The sequence below is a fragment of the Erythrolamprus reginae genome, chromosome 3, assembly GCF_031021105.1.
Source record: "Erythrolamprus reginae isolate rEryReg1 chromosome 3, rEryReg1.hap1, whole genome shotgun sequence".
Classification (NCBI taxonomy): domain Eukaryota; kingdom Metazoa; phylum Chordata; class Lepidosauria; order Squamata; family Dipsadidae; genus Erythrolamprus; species Erythrolamprus reginae.
In genome coordinates this window covers 80,286,214-80,307,221 of record NC_091952.1, presented here as the reverse complement: position 1 = coordinate 80,307,221, position 21,008 = coordinate 80,286,214, and the positions used below count along the sequence as shown (strand labels likewise).

Genomic DNA, 21,008 nt, shown 5'->3' with positions numbered 1-21,008 from the left:
TAGCTGGTTCTAGAGGGCTGGGGCAGCCACAGAGAAGGTTCTTCCCCTTGGAGAACCAGCCAACACTGGTTAGCTGATGGGACCTAAATAACATCAACTCTGTGGACTGTTACCAATCGCTGGAAGCTATGAGGTAGAAGGCGTCTTGAAGATAGTCTGGCCCTAAGCCATGTACAGCTTTAAAGGTAATTTTTCTTTCAAATTACGGTAGGTATAGTTTCTGTCTTGACATCACTCAGTCCTTTAATTGCACTGACATATTCTTTTTACTTCATTATTACTAGTATAAATCAGTAGGAAAATCTTTGAAAAAGAGGGAAATTGTAAGCCTATTTCAGCCAGATGCTCTTTTAATTGTAATAAATACCCTAATTACAACTCAGCTAGTATCATATTCTCCGTGGAACTGCATTTAGAAAGGACTTGGAAGCTGCAACTGCTACAGGAAATGATGGCCAGATGATAGCCTATAGAGAATAATACTTATTTTATGCTGGCTGCACTGGTCGTTTCAAGGGTAGCCAGAATACATTATGAAACACCTTGCCAATATTGAATTTGCCTATATAATCCAAGCATGTAGAAAGGATCTCTGTGTGTCATGTATTTTCAATCCACATGTAATACATATGCAGTGACCATCTTATCTTGCAAAAATAAAGAATAAATCAGAAAGAGGAGGCAAATCTGAGAAGTTCATAAAAATAAAAAATAGTTTATATTTATAAATTTATTTTTCAAAATAAAATTCAAGAACAAAACCAGAATACATAATATTCTTCCCCTATGTTCCTCAAAATAAGCTTGCAAAGTGGGTTTATAGCCCCAATGCAAAATTAAGTATATTTTAGAGCTGTACTTGACTCCAAGACTGCCAAAACTGCTTCCTAGTGCTCCACTAGCTTGAATTGATGGTGAGAGTCACGGATCTTAGTTGATTTGTGAGCTTTTAAAAAAATTCTGCTTCAGTTATTTTATGTTGGATTTTCTGTGAACTATTGGAGCCTTGCAGGATTGTGGAAGTATATAAAATATTGTAAAGGGTGTAAATAAATAAAATGCCTGGTGACATAAAACTATAGATCTCCTGTATATCTGATCCAAACTGAAGCAGCTTTATGCCAGTTTTAGTTTACAATTTCCATTGTCTCAAGTTCATTTTCTATCCAAATTCAGTGTGTTAATGTTAAAGACATCCTGGACTTGGGGCTACTATTTTTGAAAGAATATCTTATCCCACACATTCACACTTGTTTACCACAGTCATCATAATAACAAAATAATAGCTTTCGAAGGATCCTTGGAGGTCTTCTAGTCCAACCCTCTGCTTAAGCAAGAAATCCTATATCAGTGATGGCGAACCTTTTTTTCCTCAGGTACCAAAAGAGCATGCGTGTGTACTATCGCCCATGCATGAGTGCTCACATGCATAATTCAATGCCTGGGAAGAGTGAAAACTGCTTCCCCTATCCCCCAGAGGCACTCTGGAGGCCATAAACAGCCTGTTTCCCAACTTCTGGTGGGCCCAGTAGGTCCATGTTTCGCTCTCCCCAGGCTCCAAAGGTTTCCCTGAAGCTGCGGGTGGGTAAAAACAGCCTCCCCCATCCCTCCGATGGCTCTCTGGAAGCCAAAAACACCTTCCCAGAGCCTCTGTGTGAGCCAAAAATCAGGTGGCCAGCACATACATGCATGTGGAGCTCAGTTAGGGCAACAGCTCATGCACCATCATATATGGCTCTGTGTGCCACCTGTGGCACCCATGCCATAGGTTCGTTATCACTGCCCTATACCATTTCAGACAAATGGTTGTCCAATTGTTTCTTAAAAACCTCCAGTGTTGAAATGCCTACAACTTCTGGAGGCAATTCATTCTGCTGATTATTTGTTCTATCAGGAAATTTGTCCTTAGACAAATTTGTCTAAGACAAAAGATTATTTCCTTAATTAGTTTCCATCATTGCCTCTTGTCCTCGCCTTCGTTGGAGAATAGGTTGAACAGAATAGATTGGTCATCAAAGACCCAGATGTGTTAGCTATCCAGAAATAGTCCTTTTTAGCTGTTAGATTTATGCATGACCAGAGTCTTAAAACGCCGGCCCAAATTGCCCCCGGAGCCGGGGGGATGCTGCCAGAGCTCTACAGAGCTCTGAACATCCGGTTTCCGGCGAAACCAGAAGTTTGGCTTTTGGCAGCGCGCCAAGCTGGCGCGCTACCTCCTAGACTCTGGGGGGAGGTCCTAGGCTGTCCTATTTAAGGGCTGCTCGAAGCGGATCTCCCCCTTTCGGCTTGGTCATCCTGAATGTGAACACCTGCCCGCCCACCTCTATCATACAGTGTGCTTGGACAGGGTCACTTCGGGGCCAAATATGAATTTTTTGCAGCCTCTCCTGTGGGTACAGCTGTTTTTTCACCTATTCCACACTGACGGTAAGGATGGACTCGTTAGGGGGTGCGGCACAATATAAATATGCATTTGATCAATTCGTCTCCCTTTGGTCACTGGGTTTGGCAGGTTAGGGGCGGAAATGGGCAGTAGGAGCAACTGCACGTTCTCCTTTCAGGCATCTTTTCAAAGATGATGGACCGCTTCTCCCCATGAACTATAGGTTGGTGCAACTTCGGGGATTTGAGAGAGGATGCCCATGGGACTCACCAGATCCAATTTCCCTCGGGGATTGGAGGGTGAGCTCCTCCCATATGCTTATGGGTGTCATTCGGATCCAGGTGAAGATGGCTATCTTCACCTGGTTCAGCAAGGAGTTATGCCCAATAGTTGCCTAGGAATGTTTTGATAGAAATTTCCACCCCGTTAGTTGTTGGCCTCTGCAGGTCCTTTGTTTAATTATAACTTTTGAGTTACGTTATTTAAATTGACGTTATTTAAATTTATGCTAATTTAATAAAGTGACCCTATATTAAAATCCTTCTACTGTCTCAGCGTCTTTACTCCGTTTCCAGGGTAAATATTCAGCTACCCTCCAGGAGAATCAGGTTTCAGTGGGAATCTCCCTTGATTTTTTTTTCATCCCATAACAGCAATGAGCTTCAAAAAAGTATTAAACATCTCAATCAGTTCTTCATAGATATACGTCTCCATGTTGTCAAGTTCACAATTTACAAAGTAAACTTAATTCCATATACAGTGATCCCTCGATTAGCACGGTCTCGATTAGCGTGAAACGCTGCAACGCGGTTTTTCAAAAAATATTAATTAAAAAAATAAAATATTAAAATAAAATATTAAAAAATAAGTCCACGCTAGTTCTCTCTCTCTTTCTCTCCCTGTTGCCGGCGTGGTATATGAGAGAGAAAGAGAGAGGCAGAGGTCGGGCGCATTACCGGGAGGTGGAGGCGGCGTGGGGACGCTGGGTGCCGGGGACACCGAGGAGGGGGTGGACGTCAACTGCGGGCAGGAGGAAAGCGAATGCCACGGGGCTGGGCTCGGCTCCCCCCTCGGCTCCCCCCTTACCAGCCCCGCCGCGGAAGGCTCCATTCTGTTCCCTGAATGGAGACCGCCGGCCGCTCAATCGGGCCGGCAGGGAACAGAATGGAGCCTTCCGCGGTGGGGCTGGTAAGGGGGGGAGCCGAGGGGGGAGCCGAGCCCAGCCCCGTGGCATTCGCTTTCCTCCCGCCCGCAGCCGACTGATCGTGGGCTCATTCGCAACCTCGGAGAGCTTCCTGGTTTTCGTGAGCTTTCATGCCCTGGAAGCTCTCCGAGGTTGCGAAGGAGCCCACGATCAGTCTCGGCTGCGGGTGGGAGGAAGGCGAATCCCCCGTGGGCTCCGTTACATCTTCCGCTGCCAGCCAGGCCATGCTGGCGGCAGCGGAACAATCGCCTTCCTCCCGCCCGCAGCCGACTGACCGTGGGCTCCTTCCCGAGCTCCCTTCCTGAGCCTCCCGTTTTCTCTCCCCCCCCCTCGCCCCTTCGCCTCCCTGTGTTCCTAGGAGAAGTGCTGGGGATTGAGGCAAGACAGACCTTCTGCTCCTCACCAGCACTTCTCCTAGGAACACAGGGGGGCGAAGGGGCGAGGGGGCGGAGAGAGAACGGGAAGCTAAGCATTCCGTCAGCCGCAGCGCTGGCTGTCAACTTTTCTTTTTAAAACTGGGCAGGAGCTGACTTGCCTCCCCAGTGCTAAAAAGAAAAGTTGACAGCCAGCGCTGCGACTGACGGAATGCTGAGCCTCCCGTTCTCCCCCCCCCCACCTCGCCCCTTCCGGTTTCGGCGTTCGGCAACGGAGTCCGGCGCTGGGGCCATGCGGGGCCGCTCATCCAGGGGGGCGTGGACTGGCAAGTCGCCCTCCTTTCTCTTTCTTTCTCTCTCTTATACCACACCGGTAACAGGGAGAGAAAGAGAGAGAGCGGAGGGCACCTTGCCGGTCCACGCCCCCCTAGATGAGCGGCTCCGCATGGCCCCAGCGCCGCCCAGGGGTTTCCCCTTTGCCTGGGCGGCGGGAAGACCAAGGGAAGGTTCCTTCAGCCGCCCAACACCTGATCCGCTCTGCAGCGCGGCAACGGGGAAACCCCATCTTCGGCTCCTCGCTGCTTCCGCGCTGCGGAGCAGATCAGCTGTTGGGCGGCTGAAGGAACCTTCCCTTGGTCTTCCCCGCCGCCCACACGCAAACTCCACCATCTGCGCATGTGCGGCCATGAAAAAATGGCGCACATGCGCAGATGGTGGTTTTTACTTCCGCATCCAGTATAACGCGGAAATCGGTTAGCGCGGGAGGTCTTGGAACGTAACCCCCGCGCTAATCGAGAGATCACTGTAATCCCTTTGCATTTTTGTCCAATCCAATTCAAAATTCTCTTATCTTCTTTCACAAAAACAATACATCAAAATAGCAAAACACACACTGCTTTAAAGTTCTTTCATACTTCTAGTTATCTCACGAGCAAGGTCAGTTTCCCGCTATCAGCAAATCCAATACTTTCCACAATCTGTTGCAATATTTTATTTTAATCAGCAGATGGCATTGACGTTTTCCAAAACAGTTTTTTTCTTTAAAAAAGAAGAAATTCTGCATATAACTTGTAACTTGTGAGTTATAAAATATTTTCCTCAAGTTGTTATTCTTTTTCAGTCTCTCTTTAACTCCCACCCAATCCAATTATTAAAAAATCCTCAAGTTGGGGCTTTTAGACTTGTTCCTTTAAATCTCACTATGGTATTTCCAATTGCTAGATAGCCACTCACTCCATTTTGAAGCCTCTTTTAGTTGCTTTTGAGTTTTAAGTTTTTTCTTCTTATTATTAAATTAGCCAAACACTGATCAAGCTCAGTTCTTCTTCACCTTTCTCCAGCACAAACACTTAGATCCTGTCAACCAGGCAATCGACCATCTCTCCATTCAATCAATTCAGTCATGGCCATCACAGCTATGGTGACAGTGTCATTCTGTCAGCTGTTGGCCGAGAGGCTGGTGCTGGCTCTCTGGGGGATTTGCAAGCCACCCAGACCCCCGACTGGTGCCTGTCTTCTCCACTGCCCTCCGGGACAGATTTGACCTGGTTCTGGTTCGGTTCCAGGTCTTCTAACAGCTGAGGTTCAGGGTTCCCTGCAGAAAATGGGAGATGCCTGTATCACATGTTGGCCATGTTCCCTCTTTGATTGTGAACCAAAGTTACCACAATCTTACTCTACCATCGTAACTCCTCTACCACATTGGTTTTTCAGGAGTAGTTAGGAATGGCTCCTCCAAAAGACTGTTAACTTCTTCATCTTTTTGGTGCCATGAAAAGGAAATTTTATTCTACCATACTGATTAGTCTTAATTTTACACTTGTATATTACACAAAAGTTTTTAATTGCAATAAAAGCTTAATTGTCCAAATTTAGCAGGCTTCAGATATAAAAAACTACAACTAGTTCAAATTGAATACCTAAACAATGTCTTTTGTTTCTGAAATAGTCCAGACAAATGGCATAATTGACATAATTTGTATTAGTATATGCTATTCATATAACTAATGTGCTTGGTGTTTTAGCATTATGAATATCTTTTTTGTGATGAAGCAAAGTGTATAAATTGATATAGTTGCCCCAACAGCTTCAATTGTATAATGACATAAATTATATAAATGGATAACATACATTGATACAAATAATATAAATTCAAATTTAACAGTCATTCAAAATTAACTGAAATTCCTTCCCCCAAATGATCTGTTTTTGTTTGATTAAACCTTTGGTTAAAAACCTATATTCTACCCTCTTCTTTTATATTTTACTACCGTGTTTCCCCGAAAGTAAGACAGTGTCTTACTTTCTTTTTATCCCCAAAAGCCCCACTATGTCTTACTTTCGGGGTATGTCTTATATTGTCCTGGGCACCGGGGCCGGCTCGTTTTTGGCCCGACCCCCCGCCGCCATTCCCGCTCCCCGATCTCGCTGACCGCTCCGGAGATTGCCATCCAATCCGCAAAATGGAAAAGAGTCCTCCACTGCACAGGAAATGTGAGGGAGAAGGATTTATTTCCCTCCGTTCTAGTTTTTCTCTGTGGTTCTTCCGCAGATCTTAAACGTCACCTCCGATTGGTTCCTCCCCTCCCACCTCCTAAAGGCCCTGGAGCCAATCGCGGCCTCCTCTGGCCCGAATTCTCCGCCCCTCCCTTTTTCCCCAACCAGTACTGAGTTGCAGTCCTGAGGCGAAAGAGGGCTCAGCTCGCTCGCTCCCTCCTTCGGATCGTAAAAGAAGCCGCGGTGGGAAGGGTGCGAGGCACCCGTAAGGTTAACGTGACGTCGCGAGCTGTAAACCGTCCTCTCCCAGCCCTTAAAGGACTCCTCTCCCCACAGTCCCGTTGCTTTTCAACCCGCCACAGAGGCAGCCCTGACTCCCTCTTCCAAGCGCCTCTCAGTCTGCCTTGCCGCAGTCGGAGCTCCCGCTCGTGCCGCAGCCAGAACCGCGCCGCTTTGCCTCGCCCGCCGGGTGGCCCAAGCTCTGGGCGCAGCGCGCCACCACCAGCTTGGGCCACCCGGCGGGCGAGGCGGTGGCCCTGGCCAAAGCGGCGGAGCAGTTCGCGGCGCTGGCGAGGGAGCTGCGCGCCCAGGAGAATCTCCCTTACGCAGCGCGCCACCGCCAGCTGGCACCAGGCTGCGTAAGGGAGATTCTCCTGGGCGCGCAGCTCCCTTGCCAGCGCCGCAAACTGCTCCGCCGCTTCGGCCAGGGCCGCCGCCTCGCCCACCGGGTGGCCCAAGCTCTGGGCGTAGCGCAGGTGGGCAAGGCGTGTAAGAAAACCCCGGGCAAGAAGAGCCCTCCGGGAACGGCTCCCCCCCCCCGGCAATACCCCCCGTGTTTCCCCGACCCCCCTGAAACCCCCGATACATCTTACAATCGGGGGTGTCTTACTATCGGGGAAACATGGTATTCTGAATTCTAATTATGATCTTAATTACTATTTTGAATTTGATATTCTAATTAAAACTCAGAATTTCTGAAATTTCAGAATTTCAAAATGAATTACTGTATATACATTTTGTAGTCTTGCTGAATAATTTAAATTGTATTTTTCAAAAAGATCCGATTTCATATCATATTGATATCATTGAATAAAAATGATTTGGGAAAATGTTTCACGCAATAAATCAGCTTGATGTACCCAAAACCTATGTGTGATAATCAGCAGAAAACTATGTATGTCTATGTATTTAAGCAATTTAGTTACGTATTTGTGCCTGGTTGTTTAGCTTTTCCCTGTTAAATTAAAAAGAGCTACTTGAAGATATTACAAAGCAACAGCTATTCCCCTGCAAAATGTTATTTTTGTAACAACAAATTGTGATTACTATATATTAATGATCTACCAGATTGATTATGATAATGGTATAATCAAGCAATCATGATAGGAGCAATATGTAATAAGGGGAACCATATGGGGAACAGATGAGCATAACATATAGAGAATATTACTTTTACCCTTTCTCAACTTTCTTATGTGATAAACCAGTTACTCCCATTCATTCCTGGGAAGAGGACTGAGAACATTACTTACTATCTACTTGCTTACCTACCTGCTTCATTGTGCATCTATCCCACCTTTTTTAAAATGATGAATGGCATAAATGGGGCCATAAATAAGGGGCATAAATATCCACATAAGAACTATGGATTCATTCTGAATTCTAATATACACCTGTGTTCATGCTCCATTTTCAATTCATTGCATTGGTATAAATTTAATCTTATATGCAGTATACAGTATATTCAATCTAAATATGTTATCATTAACATGACCAAAAGCATTTTAATAAAAAATTATTGGAGTAGCTTTTGCTCAGATGTTAAATCAATAATTGTTCAACTCATCATTGTTGTGTCCAATAGTATATGTCATTTTTCATAAATCATCCATTTTCATATTCATCAATCATCCATTACAGCTGGAGAATGGAGACTTGTTGTTGGACATAGAGGAAAATCTTGGTAGAGTCATTCAGGTAAGCTAATTCACTGTTAGTTGTGAAAATAATTGTTAATAGAACTTTCAAGGGTGTTAAATATACTTTGATAACTTAATATAATAAGATAGAAAAATACTAATTTTTTAAAATACAGTAAATTGCATCTAGGAGTAGAAATTGAATAAAAATATGTTATATCAAAGCATGTACAACATGATGTATGGGAATAACGAGTCATTGTGAAACATCATCGTGTACAATTTATGGAATATAATTTTAATACAGTGTGACCTATGGATTATCTGTATGGTCAATTCTTAATGATTTGGTGAAATAGATTTTAAAAGAATTCTAGACCCCCAAGAATTTCATTTAGATTTGAATTATGACCATTTATCATGAAGCAATGCTCCACTTTTGCAGATGACCAATAAACGTGTCTATGTTACAAAATATTGGACTATAGCTTATAATGTGATAAAATGAAAATGACTGTAACTGCTACGGTACCTTTTTTTGGAGAAATCTGAGAACATAACCCTTTAAAGGATATTAATTAAACTTTCAGTCTGAGTTCTTCAAGGTTTGGACTGCAATGATGTTTTAAAATGTTTCTGCACTTCTCTTAAAACAGGTAAAACAGCTAAAAATTGTTCAGCAAAATTCATAAAGAGACATTATGTTGAAATAATATAAAAAATAATATATTGTAACTTTATAAAATTAAAAATTGTTTAAAATGTAAGCTGTTTTATAAGTTTGATGGCTGGCTCAGTGGCAGAGTCAGTGTCTCCTGCAAACAACATACCATGTTCCATATAGAGAAACTTTTTAAAAAAAACCACAGTCTGTGTATACAGAATTATCTGTGTATACAGTCTCTATTCAGTATATGATACACTATGCTATCAAAAAAGGAGCATGAATTATGTTTACATTTATTTATTTATTTATTTATTTTTATTGGACTTTTATGCCGCCCCTCTCCAATGACACCCATTATGATTAATGAGAAGCAATAATACAATACAAAAGAGCTATGGATTAGATACAGATATGAGAAGGATCTATGCTGCAAATCAGATAGAGAAGTGAACTAAAGAAAAGTAATAAGGCATAGATCACAGGTTTCAAACTTGATCGCATCACATGACCTATCACAAGGTTTTTTGCCTTTGCGGAGCTGGAATTGGCATGGCCTGCGAATGACATATCCAGCCCAGAGGCCGCCAGTTTTACCCCCCTGGTAAATGTAAAACAAAAATAAAGAAAAAACAGTCATAGGTATCTTCCCCTGTCCCTTTCCTTCTTGGTGATCCCACCTAAATTGAGGGATTGTATGAGCATCAATTGAGGGAGATTGTAGGAATAGTACTTCTATATTTGGGACAGTGATTATATTCATTGACCAGGTACTCATTAACATCACCCCTCTTCCCAGCTTAGTTTATATATGAAAGAAAATTTGCAAGCTCTTTCTACAAAGCTAAAAGTCTGCAAATCTCCAAAGGCTTCAAATCTTTCCAGAGTTATTCAAAGGGATTTTTTTTACTTGTAAAAAAAAAGCCCTATTTAATCTATTTGAAGATTCAGTTCAAAGAAGTGTTTTGGTCTTTGAATCAAGACTCTTTTTTCAAGTTTACATAGTCATATTTTATATAATATTAATAAGATATCCTTGCTTTTAAATGCAATACACACACACCATTCTTCAAATATTAATGGTCGTAAATGATTAGATTTGGTGTGTGAAAGAATTAATGAACTTGGTTTTTTAAACCAAGGTAGAAGTTGTGACAAATTTGTTTCTAAACTCTGTATACAGTGATCCCTCGAGTATCGCGAGGGTTACGTTCCAAGACCCCTCGCGATACTCGATTTTTCGCGATATAGTGGTGCGGAAGTAAAAACACCATCTGCGCATGCGCACCTTTTTTTCCATGGCCGCGCATGCGCAGATGGTGGAGTTTGCGTGGGCGGCGGGGAAGACCCAGGGAAGGTTCCTTCGGCCGCCCAGCAGCTGATCTGATCGGCAGCGCCGCAGCAGCGAGGAGCCGAAGATCGGGGTTTCCCCGCCGCCCACGCAAAGGGTAAACCCCGATCTTCGGCTCCTCGCTGCTGCCGCGCTGCCGAGCAGATCAGCTGCTGGGCGGCCGAAGGAACCTTCCCTGGGTCTTCCCCGACGCCCACGCAAAGGGGAAACCCCGATCTTCGGCTCCTCGCTGCTGCCGCGCTGCCGAGCAGATCAGCTGCTGGGCGGCCGAAGGAACCTTCCCTGGGTCTTCCCCGCCGCCCACGCAAAGGGGAAACCCCGATCTTCGGCTCCTCGCTGCTGCCCGCCCGCCGCTCGCCCGCCGCTCGAGAGCAAGAGGGGGAGAGATAGAGAAAGAGAGAGAAGGAAAGAAAGAGATGAGAGAGGGAGGAAGAGAGTGTGAGAGAGGAAGAAGCAAGATAGAGAAAGAGAGAGAGAAAGAAAGATGAGAAAGGAAGAGAGTGACGTCATCGGGTGGGAAAATATTTTTAATTAATATTTTTTGAAAAATCGCGATATAGCGTTTCGCGAAAATCGAGGGATCACTGTATTCAGCAAGAACAGAATTATCATTTGTAATTCTCTGATTTTGTAAATTCTCTATTTTCTCATTTGTTTTACTGAGAAAAAAATCCCCATGGCCAAGTAACAGGCAAAGAAGTAAACATAATTTATGTTTCTAAAATATGGTGTATAAATTCATTGTTATGTTTATATAAAACATAGGATATTTACTGAGTGACACTAGAAATGTTTAATACATAGACTTATATATCTTATTATATGCAAGTACATTGGCAAAACATTGAACTAAAATATCTATGCAGATATGCAAATCAGAGAAATGTTTACATTAATTATATTTTATTATATATCCATATTCAGAAAGGTTCAATATTTAAAATATGTTCATGTTTATGTATAGTTAGAAGAGCAATGAAAGATCTAAAAGTAAAGTTGTTCAGATGTGTACAGCTGAAAGCAGCATAGGCAATCTGATGTCCTTGTTTTTCAGTATTAGTCTCAGCCAACATGGCCAGTAAGGAATTGTAGCTTACAAACATCTATAGCGTACCAAGTTGCCTATTCCTGGTTAGAGAAAGCACTTGTTTGCAAATATTTAAAATTCAGCAATGTGTTCCAAGGAAAGAATTTCTGCATATAATTCCTATAAGTAAGATGATCCAGTGATCATTTCTTAATCTTCATAGGGGCTAGCAGTTTGGCTTATAGTTTTACTAGGATCACATATAGCATTGTCTTATCAACAGTAAATAATTGGTTTTGTGACTGTCCTGTTCTCCTTACTGCAAAAAACACTTCAATGTGGAATTATAGGAATAGTTTCTGTTAAGTTCACTTGGAAACAGTCAATATTCTGATTTACTTCAAATAAAATATGTACATGCAAAGAAACTTATCAGTGTCAAAACAGACCATGTATTTATATTGTCAAGTTAATTTTCTTAATTTCACTATTTGCATGCTAATGCAATTCCTCATCCAGTTCATCAGTTTGTCATATCATCATGTTTTCTTTACATCTTTCCATAAATAATTCACTGTGTAGTTACAATTTTAATATACATAGGGGTGCTACATTTGCAAATTCAATTGAAGGCTGAGTTTACTAAGCACTGAAGATATAACAAATTTCATAGATGCATACCTTTACAATAATTACTATGTTCTTATAATGGTGAGGATTATCTGAGCTTTGATTTCAGACACATTGCACAACTGGTTCTTTACTACAGAAGTCACAATTTGTATAATAGCATACTTGTAACCTGATTGTAAGAACTACATGATGTTTTTATTCTTCCTAGAATAAAAATGTAATTAACCAAAACATTGCTTTAATCAAAGCACACTAGAATTCTAAAAGCTGAATAAGTATTTCCCCATAACAGTTGGGGAATAAATTCCTTTTAAGGAGTATGAGTTTTCTGTCTTCGTACTACACAAAAAATGCAACCTCACGAAATTAGTAGTACCTTATTAAATAAAGCTTTTTATAATGCTTTGGATCCTCCTTTTCTATCCTACCTGGCACTGTACTTATATAAGGGAGGACTAGTAGTATTTTTATTTTTCTAGTAATTTTCACTTTAAATGCAGCAGCTACTGGCATTCTCTTGGATGGGGAGAAGCCAGTTGAAACTCAACCCTAGCAAGATTGAGTGATTGTAGGTCTTTATCCCTGCCCAACAGTTTAGGAAATTTGACATCTATGACTGGATGTAGTAAACTCGCCCAGATGTATCTGGTGCATTGCTCTTGCTGAAAGAGCAGGTAGCAGTCAGGACAGAGGGGGTGGGGTTTGTACAAAATTTATCTTGTGTGCCAATTGCAAGTATTTTGCCTTGTTTGGAATCATATACCTAAGTTATCTTTTGTTGAATCATTGCAATATTCTCTAATGGGGCTGCCCTTGGAAGCTGCAACTGGTGCTGAATGAAGCAGCACATGCAGCTTGCTCTGTAGGTCACTGAGTTATATCACAGCTGTATGAACTGCACTGGTTCCCAGTTGCAATTCAAAGTGATGGGTATCCCAGTTAAAGTCCTACATGGCACAGCGTTAGGCTAGTTGTGGGACTACCACTTTTTTTGAAGGTATCTGCCTGCCCTACTAGATTAGACAGGATGGGCACACTCCAAATCCTCTCCCTTAAATATTGTCACTAATGGGACTTTGGAGGCATGCCTTCTTGGTGGCTTTCAATTTGATAGATCCCTACCCTTTTAGCCATCCTGAATGCTGTGAATAGTATTAAACTTGCCTAGAGTTTGTATTGGAAAGTAGTTTAGTCTGGTAGTTGGGTGGAAGGATATTTTTGTTTTTAATCTTTTAATCTTGGATTCTTATGGAGCTGCCTAGAATAATTATATACCTGTAATAGGCACAATTATTGTTAGAATAGAATAACAGAGTTGGAAGTCGAACCACCAGCCTGGGCAGGAAACCCTGCACCACTTCAGACAAATAGTTATCCAACATCTTCTTAAAAACTTACAGTGTTGAAGTATTCCCAACTTCAATTATTGTTCCACTGATAAATTGTTCTATCTATCAGGAAATTTCTCCTGAGTTCTAGGTTGCTTATCTCCTTGATTAGTTTCCACCCATTGTTTCTTGTTCTACCCTAGTTTGACTCCCTCTTCTCTATGACAGCCCCAGAGGTATTGAAAGATTGCTGTGATGTCTCTCCTAGTTCTTCTTTTCATTAAACTATACGTAGCTCCTGCAACAATTCTTCATATGTTTTAGCCTCCAGTCCCCTAATCATCTTTGTTGCTCTTCTCTGCACTCTTTCTAGAGTCTCAACGGCCATATAAGTTATGCAAATAAATAAATACTATTTATTTTGTTCCTTAAAAATGCTTACAAAAAGGATCTAATTGATTATTTTTTTGTTTACACTAACTCACTGTCAAAAATAAGCATCCTTTCTGTGAATTGCATCCATAAGAAAACAAACTTAAAACTCAGAAGCCACTTTTTCAAAAAATAGTTTCTAAGTTACTTTACACATTCTGGACATTACAAAGATGTGAATTATGTTTGAAAGCTATATTTGACTTTTGAGTATTAGTAATGATGAAAAGTCTTGCGAACATGATAGTTAATATGGTTCATATTAATCAATGTACCTCATTTCTTTTCAAAGGAACAAAACTAAATATCTTTCATTGGCGGTGTTTCTGAATCCAGTGCTTGTCAATCCAATTATAGATATTATTACTTTCATGTCTCTTCTGGATATGCGACTAAATGTCATTTTTATTTACACTGATTTTAAATTGTTTTATTGGAGTGGAACAGTGCTACATATATGTTTACTTTGGTTTTATTTATTTGTTTGCTTATTTAGTTTGTAATATTAATGTGCCGGTTTTCAGTGGCTCAAATTGGAAATATGACCATATTTTGATAATGGAGTGAATTGTTTCAAACAATTAAAACGTAAGATAAACCAGTATAGAGAATGAGCAGAAATCAATGCATAAGTGATGGTGCAAATCTTCACAAGGATGTTCACGGGCTTCTTTCTATGTTTGACTCAGGTAGTCCTTGACTTGCAACAGCTCATTTAGTGACCATTTGAAGTTACAATGGCACTGAAATAAGTGACTTATGACCACTTTCATACTTACGACCATTGCAGCATTCCCCAGGGTCATGTGATCCTCTTTCATGACTTTCTGACAAGCAAAGTCAATGGAGAAGCCACTTTCACCTAACAACTATGCTGACTTTAACAATGGCAGTGATACACTTAACAACTGTTGCAAGAAAGGTCATAAATGGGACAAAATTCACTTAACAAATGTGTCACCAAGCAACAGACTAATATTTTTGGGCTCTGTTATAGTTGTAAGTCGAGAATTACCTGCACAAAAATCAAATTAATATTTCTGCTCTGGGTGAATAAAAAATCCCTTCTATTGTATAAAAAATTCTATGAAAAAAGGTACTAAACATTAAAATGTAAAACATGGCATATTTTTACTGTGTTCTTCCAGTACCCCAAAACTGGCAATCAATACCTAAATAATTTACTTTACAATAGATAATGTTGAGAAATTGAACTTGCTTTCCCTCCTCCCTGGATTATAAAAATACGGCTAATTTTGTCTTATTTTGAAATTATTTACAGGCTGTTCCCCAACTAGAGCTGTTTGGGGATATGTCCACTCCTCCTGATATAACCTCTCCCCCTGTAAGTATTGCTGGATTATTTGTTGCATGCTGATGTAAACCTTTTTATAAATATAAATATGTAACACATTTTGATATTCATGAGAGAGACTGAATTTGACAGAATTCCAAAAAAAGGGTTACATCATATTACACAGTTTCAATTTCTTCCTCTAAAACATTGCTAATTATCTTACTTTTAAAACCCTAATTACTTATGCTAATCCCCTGTGAAGTTACTAAAATAACACAGCCTTAGATTTTTTATGAAAAAACAGGTGCTGAAAGAATTTACATATATTTTGGAAGTTGCAAAATAACATTTTCAAATTTTGTCAAATATCTACAAATTTTATGATAATTTGGTGGTGCCATTTCCCATCCTGTTTCTAATGATAGGTAGCTTTCCTTGTCACTTGTTCATATTTAATCTCTCTCTCTCTTCTACTACTCCCACACCAGTTCTCTTAATTAGGGAAAGGGTATGGAACTAGTTATTGTCAATGAAATCAGCACATGAAATATGACCTGTGACAGTTTATCAAGGCATTTTAATTGTTTCTTGTTTTATAGACCCCTGCAACTCCAGGTGATGCCTTTATCCCATCTTCATCCCAGTCACTTCCTGCTGGTACAGAGGTGTTTAGTTCTGTACCTTACAGCACTGCTGCTGTACCCTCAGGTAAATCTTTTCCATCAAGCGCTTTAACTGGAAATTTGAAGCTCAATCTGGGATTAAGCGATGTTCTTGTGTTACACATCAAAACATTGGAAGCCCTAGACAGATCTTGTATGATTTGTAATTTTAGTAATTAGGTACTGATTCATACGTCTTTGCTCACATATCATTTATCTGTAACATATGAGACATTGCAGACTTAACATCACAGACAGAATGTTCACCTCATCTCAGCCTTTTTTTTTCCCAATCATTTTTATTTTGCAAATTTGGGGGAACCCTTGAGAATTTGATTTTATAGTCAAAGCAATAAATAACTCTCAATTATTAGAAGACTGTTTGATCCTTAAGATTATTTGTTTTTCTTTTGAAGAATCAGTAGCATTAAAGGATGAAACTATTGTTCAGTATTCTTCAGAGACTAAAATGCAAACTTTGTTAATATTGTGCCCTACTTTTGAAGCTCAAAATGGTTTACAGGTGTTACATTTCTTTGTTTCCTGCTATTTTTGAATTCTAAACAGTTGCCATTGACCCACTGCTAGATCAAGGTATAATTTCACTTTTATGCATAAAGTATGCATATTTTAGCCAGTACATATCTCATAATCTAAAAGCAAAATTCTGAAACACTCCTATGCAAAAACATTTGAATTTACTTGAATTTTGGCAATCAATAATTACTAACTGTCTCTTATATAGTGGCAAATATCTGTAGCTCAAGTATAGGGTGAAGGTGAAGGTTCATTCTCCAAGCTTATAGGTTGGTTTCCAAACATTTCATTACCAAGCTAGGTAACATCTTTAGCCAAGTTTAGGAGATGTATGGGGAGGGTTGGGTGGGTTGGTTGAGGGTCAGTGTTGTCTCTGATTGGCTGTGCAGTTGATTTGGATTCTGAGGGGTTCATAGGCTGGTTGTACGTAGGTCAATATGTCTATTGATGGAATTGCTTCTGTAGCGCCAATCTTCAATGAACGTGGCAGGCAGTAGCATGACCAAATATTTTTATGTTGATCCAATCAAACTCTTCTAGCTTCACAGATGCAGTGGTTGGGTCTAAGGAAGTCTTACCTTCATTAAACAGTTTGAATTACTAAATTGTTCCCTTTTTTCTGTAAATAACATTTTGTCTACATTTGTACTAGTGACATTGTTAATATGTTCCTTTACATAAACTCTGTTCTGTCTATTGTAGGATAAAGTAAAAGTTTTTTTAAAAAAGCATTAGATTCCAAGTCCATAGTTTGGAAAATTATAATTTTGCTTCATCGTTCTCTCTGTCTCCCTCCCTCTCTCTAAAAATATTGCTTTCTTGCAGATTATATGAATACATATCTGTATAGTTGTCATTTTTCCAAACAGAAATAAGGAACTATTTTCCTGTATAAATCAGCAGCAACTTCCTAAGTCTTTTCGGATAGTCTTTTCAGGGTCAAAATTACTTGCTGGGTGATCGAATAGTGTCAAAAATAAAACAGGAAGTAAGCTTGTTTGGTTCTTTGAAAAAGGAGATTAGGAACAACTTGAAAAATCCCTTTTTCTCCTAGGTTAGGAGCTATGATGAATATGCAAGAGATAAAGGAATGTTGTCAGTTACCAAAAATACAATAACATACGCTTCTGAACTGCTTATAAAATTGAACATCAAACTACAAACATTGCAAGCACAGTGCAAATTGCTACGCTCTGTGCCAGACTGGATAATTGGGTTGGGAAGTGGGCGAGAGTATCTCAATACTCTGAATGAGAGAAATTCTGATCACATAGATTCTCATGAAAAAATACATAACTGGGTCACTCTTGTCCTTTTACAGGAAATACAGTCTTGTTAAGACCAATATAGTTTGTACTAGCCTAGTCATAGCTTGTCAATTTGATCCTTCTTCTAATTTTGTTCATCAGTCTAGCAGTACCGTAGTATATCTGTGAAGCATATGAAGTCACTGTTCAATGGGTATCTGGCCAATTTGTGTTTGGTTTCCATTGCTCTGTTTTTTGACATTCTTGATCTGCAATTGTACTCACTGCCCTCTCTCTTTTCTTTCCGAAGGTTATGTTGCAATGGGAGCTGTCCTGCCTTCCTTCTGGGGACAGCAACCACTTGTTCAACAACAACTGGCCATGGGTGCTCAGCCTCCAGTTGCTCAGGTGATGCAAGGAGGACAGTCAATTGCATGGGGACAACCGGGGATGTTTCCTCCCACCCAGCAACCATGGCCATCTGTAGCTGGCCAGTTCCAGCCCGCTGCCTTCATGCCAACACAAACTGTTTTGCCTTTACAAGCAGCCATGTTTCAAGGTACCATTGTTCCCACTGCTACTGTTCCACCTACCAGTGATTCCACTAGATCAAGTCCACAGACGGATAGCCCAAGGCAGCAAGCTGGAAAAGAAATGTTTAAAGATTTCCAGATGGCTCAGGCACCTCCAGTACCATCACGAAAACCAGATCAGCCTTCCCTCAGTTGTACCTCAGAGGCCTTCTCCAGTTACTTTAACAAAGTTGGAATGGCACAGGAAGCAGATGATTGTGATGACTTTGATATCTCTCAGTTAAATCTGACTCCTGTAACGTCTACAACACCATCAACAAATTCACGTGAGTATCTCGGCGTTTCTGCTCTAGCGTCGTTTCTCTTTTCTGAGCCATATGCATTCTGTTTGAAAGGGGGGAAACATGAACTTCAAACAACTGTGTCAGATTTATGAAAATCTACCTTCTGCTTTCATGAATTTCACTTTGAATAACAAAGTAATAACAATGTATGCCTTAAAGAGACATAAGAACCAGAACTAGATTTGTATTCAGTAGCAATTCAGTACTCTCCCCCCGCCACTTCCAACAGTAGCTATCGTTGATGTAGTGCCGGTGTGGAATTCAGAATCTCAAGCCTTACTTGATTATTGTGGTAACATTATTGCAAAACCATTTTGTGTGACTCAATGCATGTGTGATGAATTGCAGGTTAAAAAATAGATATCTATACTGTGCTGCGTGTACAGTGATACCTCTATTTACAAACGCCTCTACCTAAGAACTTTTCTAGATAAGAACTGGGTGTTCAAGTTTTTTTTCCTCTTCTCAATTTTCCACTTACAAACCCGAGCCTCCAAAACTGTAACCAGAAAAGGCAGGGAGAAGCTTCTGTGGGGCCTCTCTAGAAATCTCCTGGGAGGAAACAGGGCCTCCACCATCTCTGTGGTTTCCCCAATTGCACGCGTTATTTGCTTTTCCATTGATTCCTATGGGAAAAATTGCTTCTTCTTACCATCTTTTCTATTTAAGAACCTGGTCATGGAATAAATTAAGTTCGTAAGTAGAGGTACCACTGTACTTTGAACAATTATAGTAACAGTTGCCTATTGAAATAGTTGAAAGCATTATTGTTGATTTTAGATTTGATTTGTTTCACAATATTAATTACTTATTTCAAATACACACATGGCTGTCCATCATATATAAAACTCTAGTTGGTTTCCCGTCACCAATTAAAACAATATCAATAATAAACTGATGTAACACGGAAATATATTACAACCATAAATATTAAACTCCTGGACCAAAGTTAAGGTTCTGACACATAGTTCTTTATAAAAATCCTCTCACTTACCTCAATCTATCTCAGTGCTTGGTAAAAATCCAGGTTTTCAATCCTTTTCATAAGCTTGGGAGGATACCTAAGGTGAACAATGTTTCATAGTGCAAGTATGGAAAAGCACACTTCCTAAGTCCCGTAAGGTGGCAATGTTTAAGGGAAGGGACTCAGAGTGTGCTCATACTATGATCTGGTAGGATAGGTAGATGTCCTTATGGAGAGGTGATCCAGCAGAAAATCTGACCTTGGGCTTTAAAGATGAACAGCACCTGCCAGAGGAAAACCGATAGCCTGCAGAGCTCACATAACAAAGGTGCTACATTTTATTTTATTGTATTTATTTATTTTATTTATTTATTTTGTCCAATACACAATACATATTGAAGAGGATAGACATGAGGTATTATATATAAAGAAAGGATATAAAAGTAGAGGAGAAGATATATGAAAGGAAGAAAAGATATATGATATATGAGATAAGGAGAGACAATTGGACAGGGGACGAAAGGCACACTAGTGCACTTATGTAGGCCCCTTACTGACCTCTTAGGAACCTGGAGAGGTCAATCATGGATAGTCTAAGGGAGAAATGTTGGGGGTTAGGGGTTGACACTGCTGAGTTCGGTAATGAGTTCCATGCTTCGACAACTCGATTGCTAAAGTCATATTTTTTACAGTCAAGCTTGGAGCGATTAATATTAAGTTTGAATTTGTTGCCTGCTGTTGTGTTGTTGCGGTTGAAGCTGAAGTAGTCATTGACAGGCAGGACATTGCAGCATATTATTTTTGGGGAAATACTTAGATCGTGTTTTAGGCGTCATAGTTCTAAGCTTTCAAGACCTAGGATTGATAGTCTGCTTACATAGGGCATTCTGTTTCGAGTGGAGGAGTGAAGGACTCTTCTGGTGAAGTATCTTTGGACATTTTCTAGGGTGTTGATGTCCGAGATGTGGTATGGGTTCCAGACAGATGAACTGTATTCAAGGATTGGTCTGGCAAAAGTTTTGTAGGCTCTGGTGAGTAGTGTGAGATTGCCGGAGCAGAAGCTGCGTAGGATCAGGTTAACAATTCATGGGTAAATCTGGGGTACCCAAAACTGTGTCTGCTCCATTCTGGTCTGGTTGTACCTTACAGGTGGCCTTCAAAAGTAGCCCATTGTAGAGTACACTGAAGTAATCCAAATGGAAAATGACTAAGGCAGGAATGACTATGAGCAAAGACTCACAATCTAGGAAAGAATGTAATTAGAACATCAGACAAATCTACACAAATGTCCCTGTAGCCAGCTCCTGCCTAGGCAGGAATCATGATGCTAGGAGGGCTTCCAAATAGCACATCCACTCGGTCCAGGAAAGTGCCACCCCATCCAGTATGAAAGATGAAATATGATCTGGGCCTGGGGTACATAAACCCAAAGCTACTCCATCTTGCCAGAATTCAATGAAGCCAGTTCCTTCTCCATCCAAACCCTTACAGACTCCAGGCACTCAGCCAGCACCACCACAGCATCATCTGTCTGACTAGAGGTAGAGATATATAATTGCATATCATTACCCTAATTGTAGAGGTATCTCAATCTGTTGGTATGAGCAACAATA

The 21,008-nt window shown here is 40.6% G+C and overlaps 1 protein-coding gene across 10 annotated transcripts in view; it reads left to right on the top strand.

Moving 5' to 3' along the window:
- Positions 1 to 21,008, top strand: part of DAB1 (DAB adaptor protein 1) — a 283,159-nt gene that overhangs the window by 247,762 nt on the left and 14,389 nt on the right. For all 10 annotated transcript variants that reach the window (XM_070746003.1, XM_070745995.1, XM_070745997.1 and 7 more), the window contains 4 exons: positions 8,378 to 8,434; positions 15,094 to 15,156; positions 15,708 to 15,816; positions 17,865 to 18,413. In XM_070746003.1, coding sequence (XP_070602104.1) covers positions 8,378 to 8,434; positions 15,094 to 15,156; positions 15,708 to 15,816; positions 17,865 to 18,413 — 778 coding nt within the window. The remainder of the gene's footprint in view (positions 1 to 8,377; positions 8,435 to 15,093; positions 15,157 to 15,707; positions 15,817 to 17,864; positions 18,414 to 21,008) is intronic.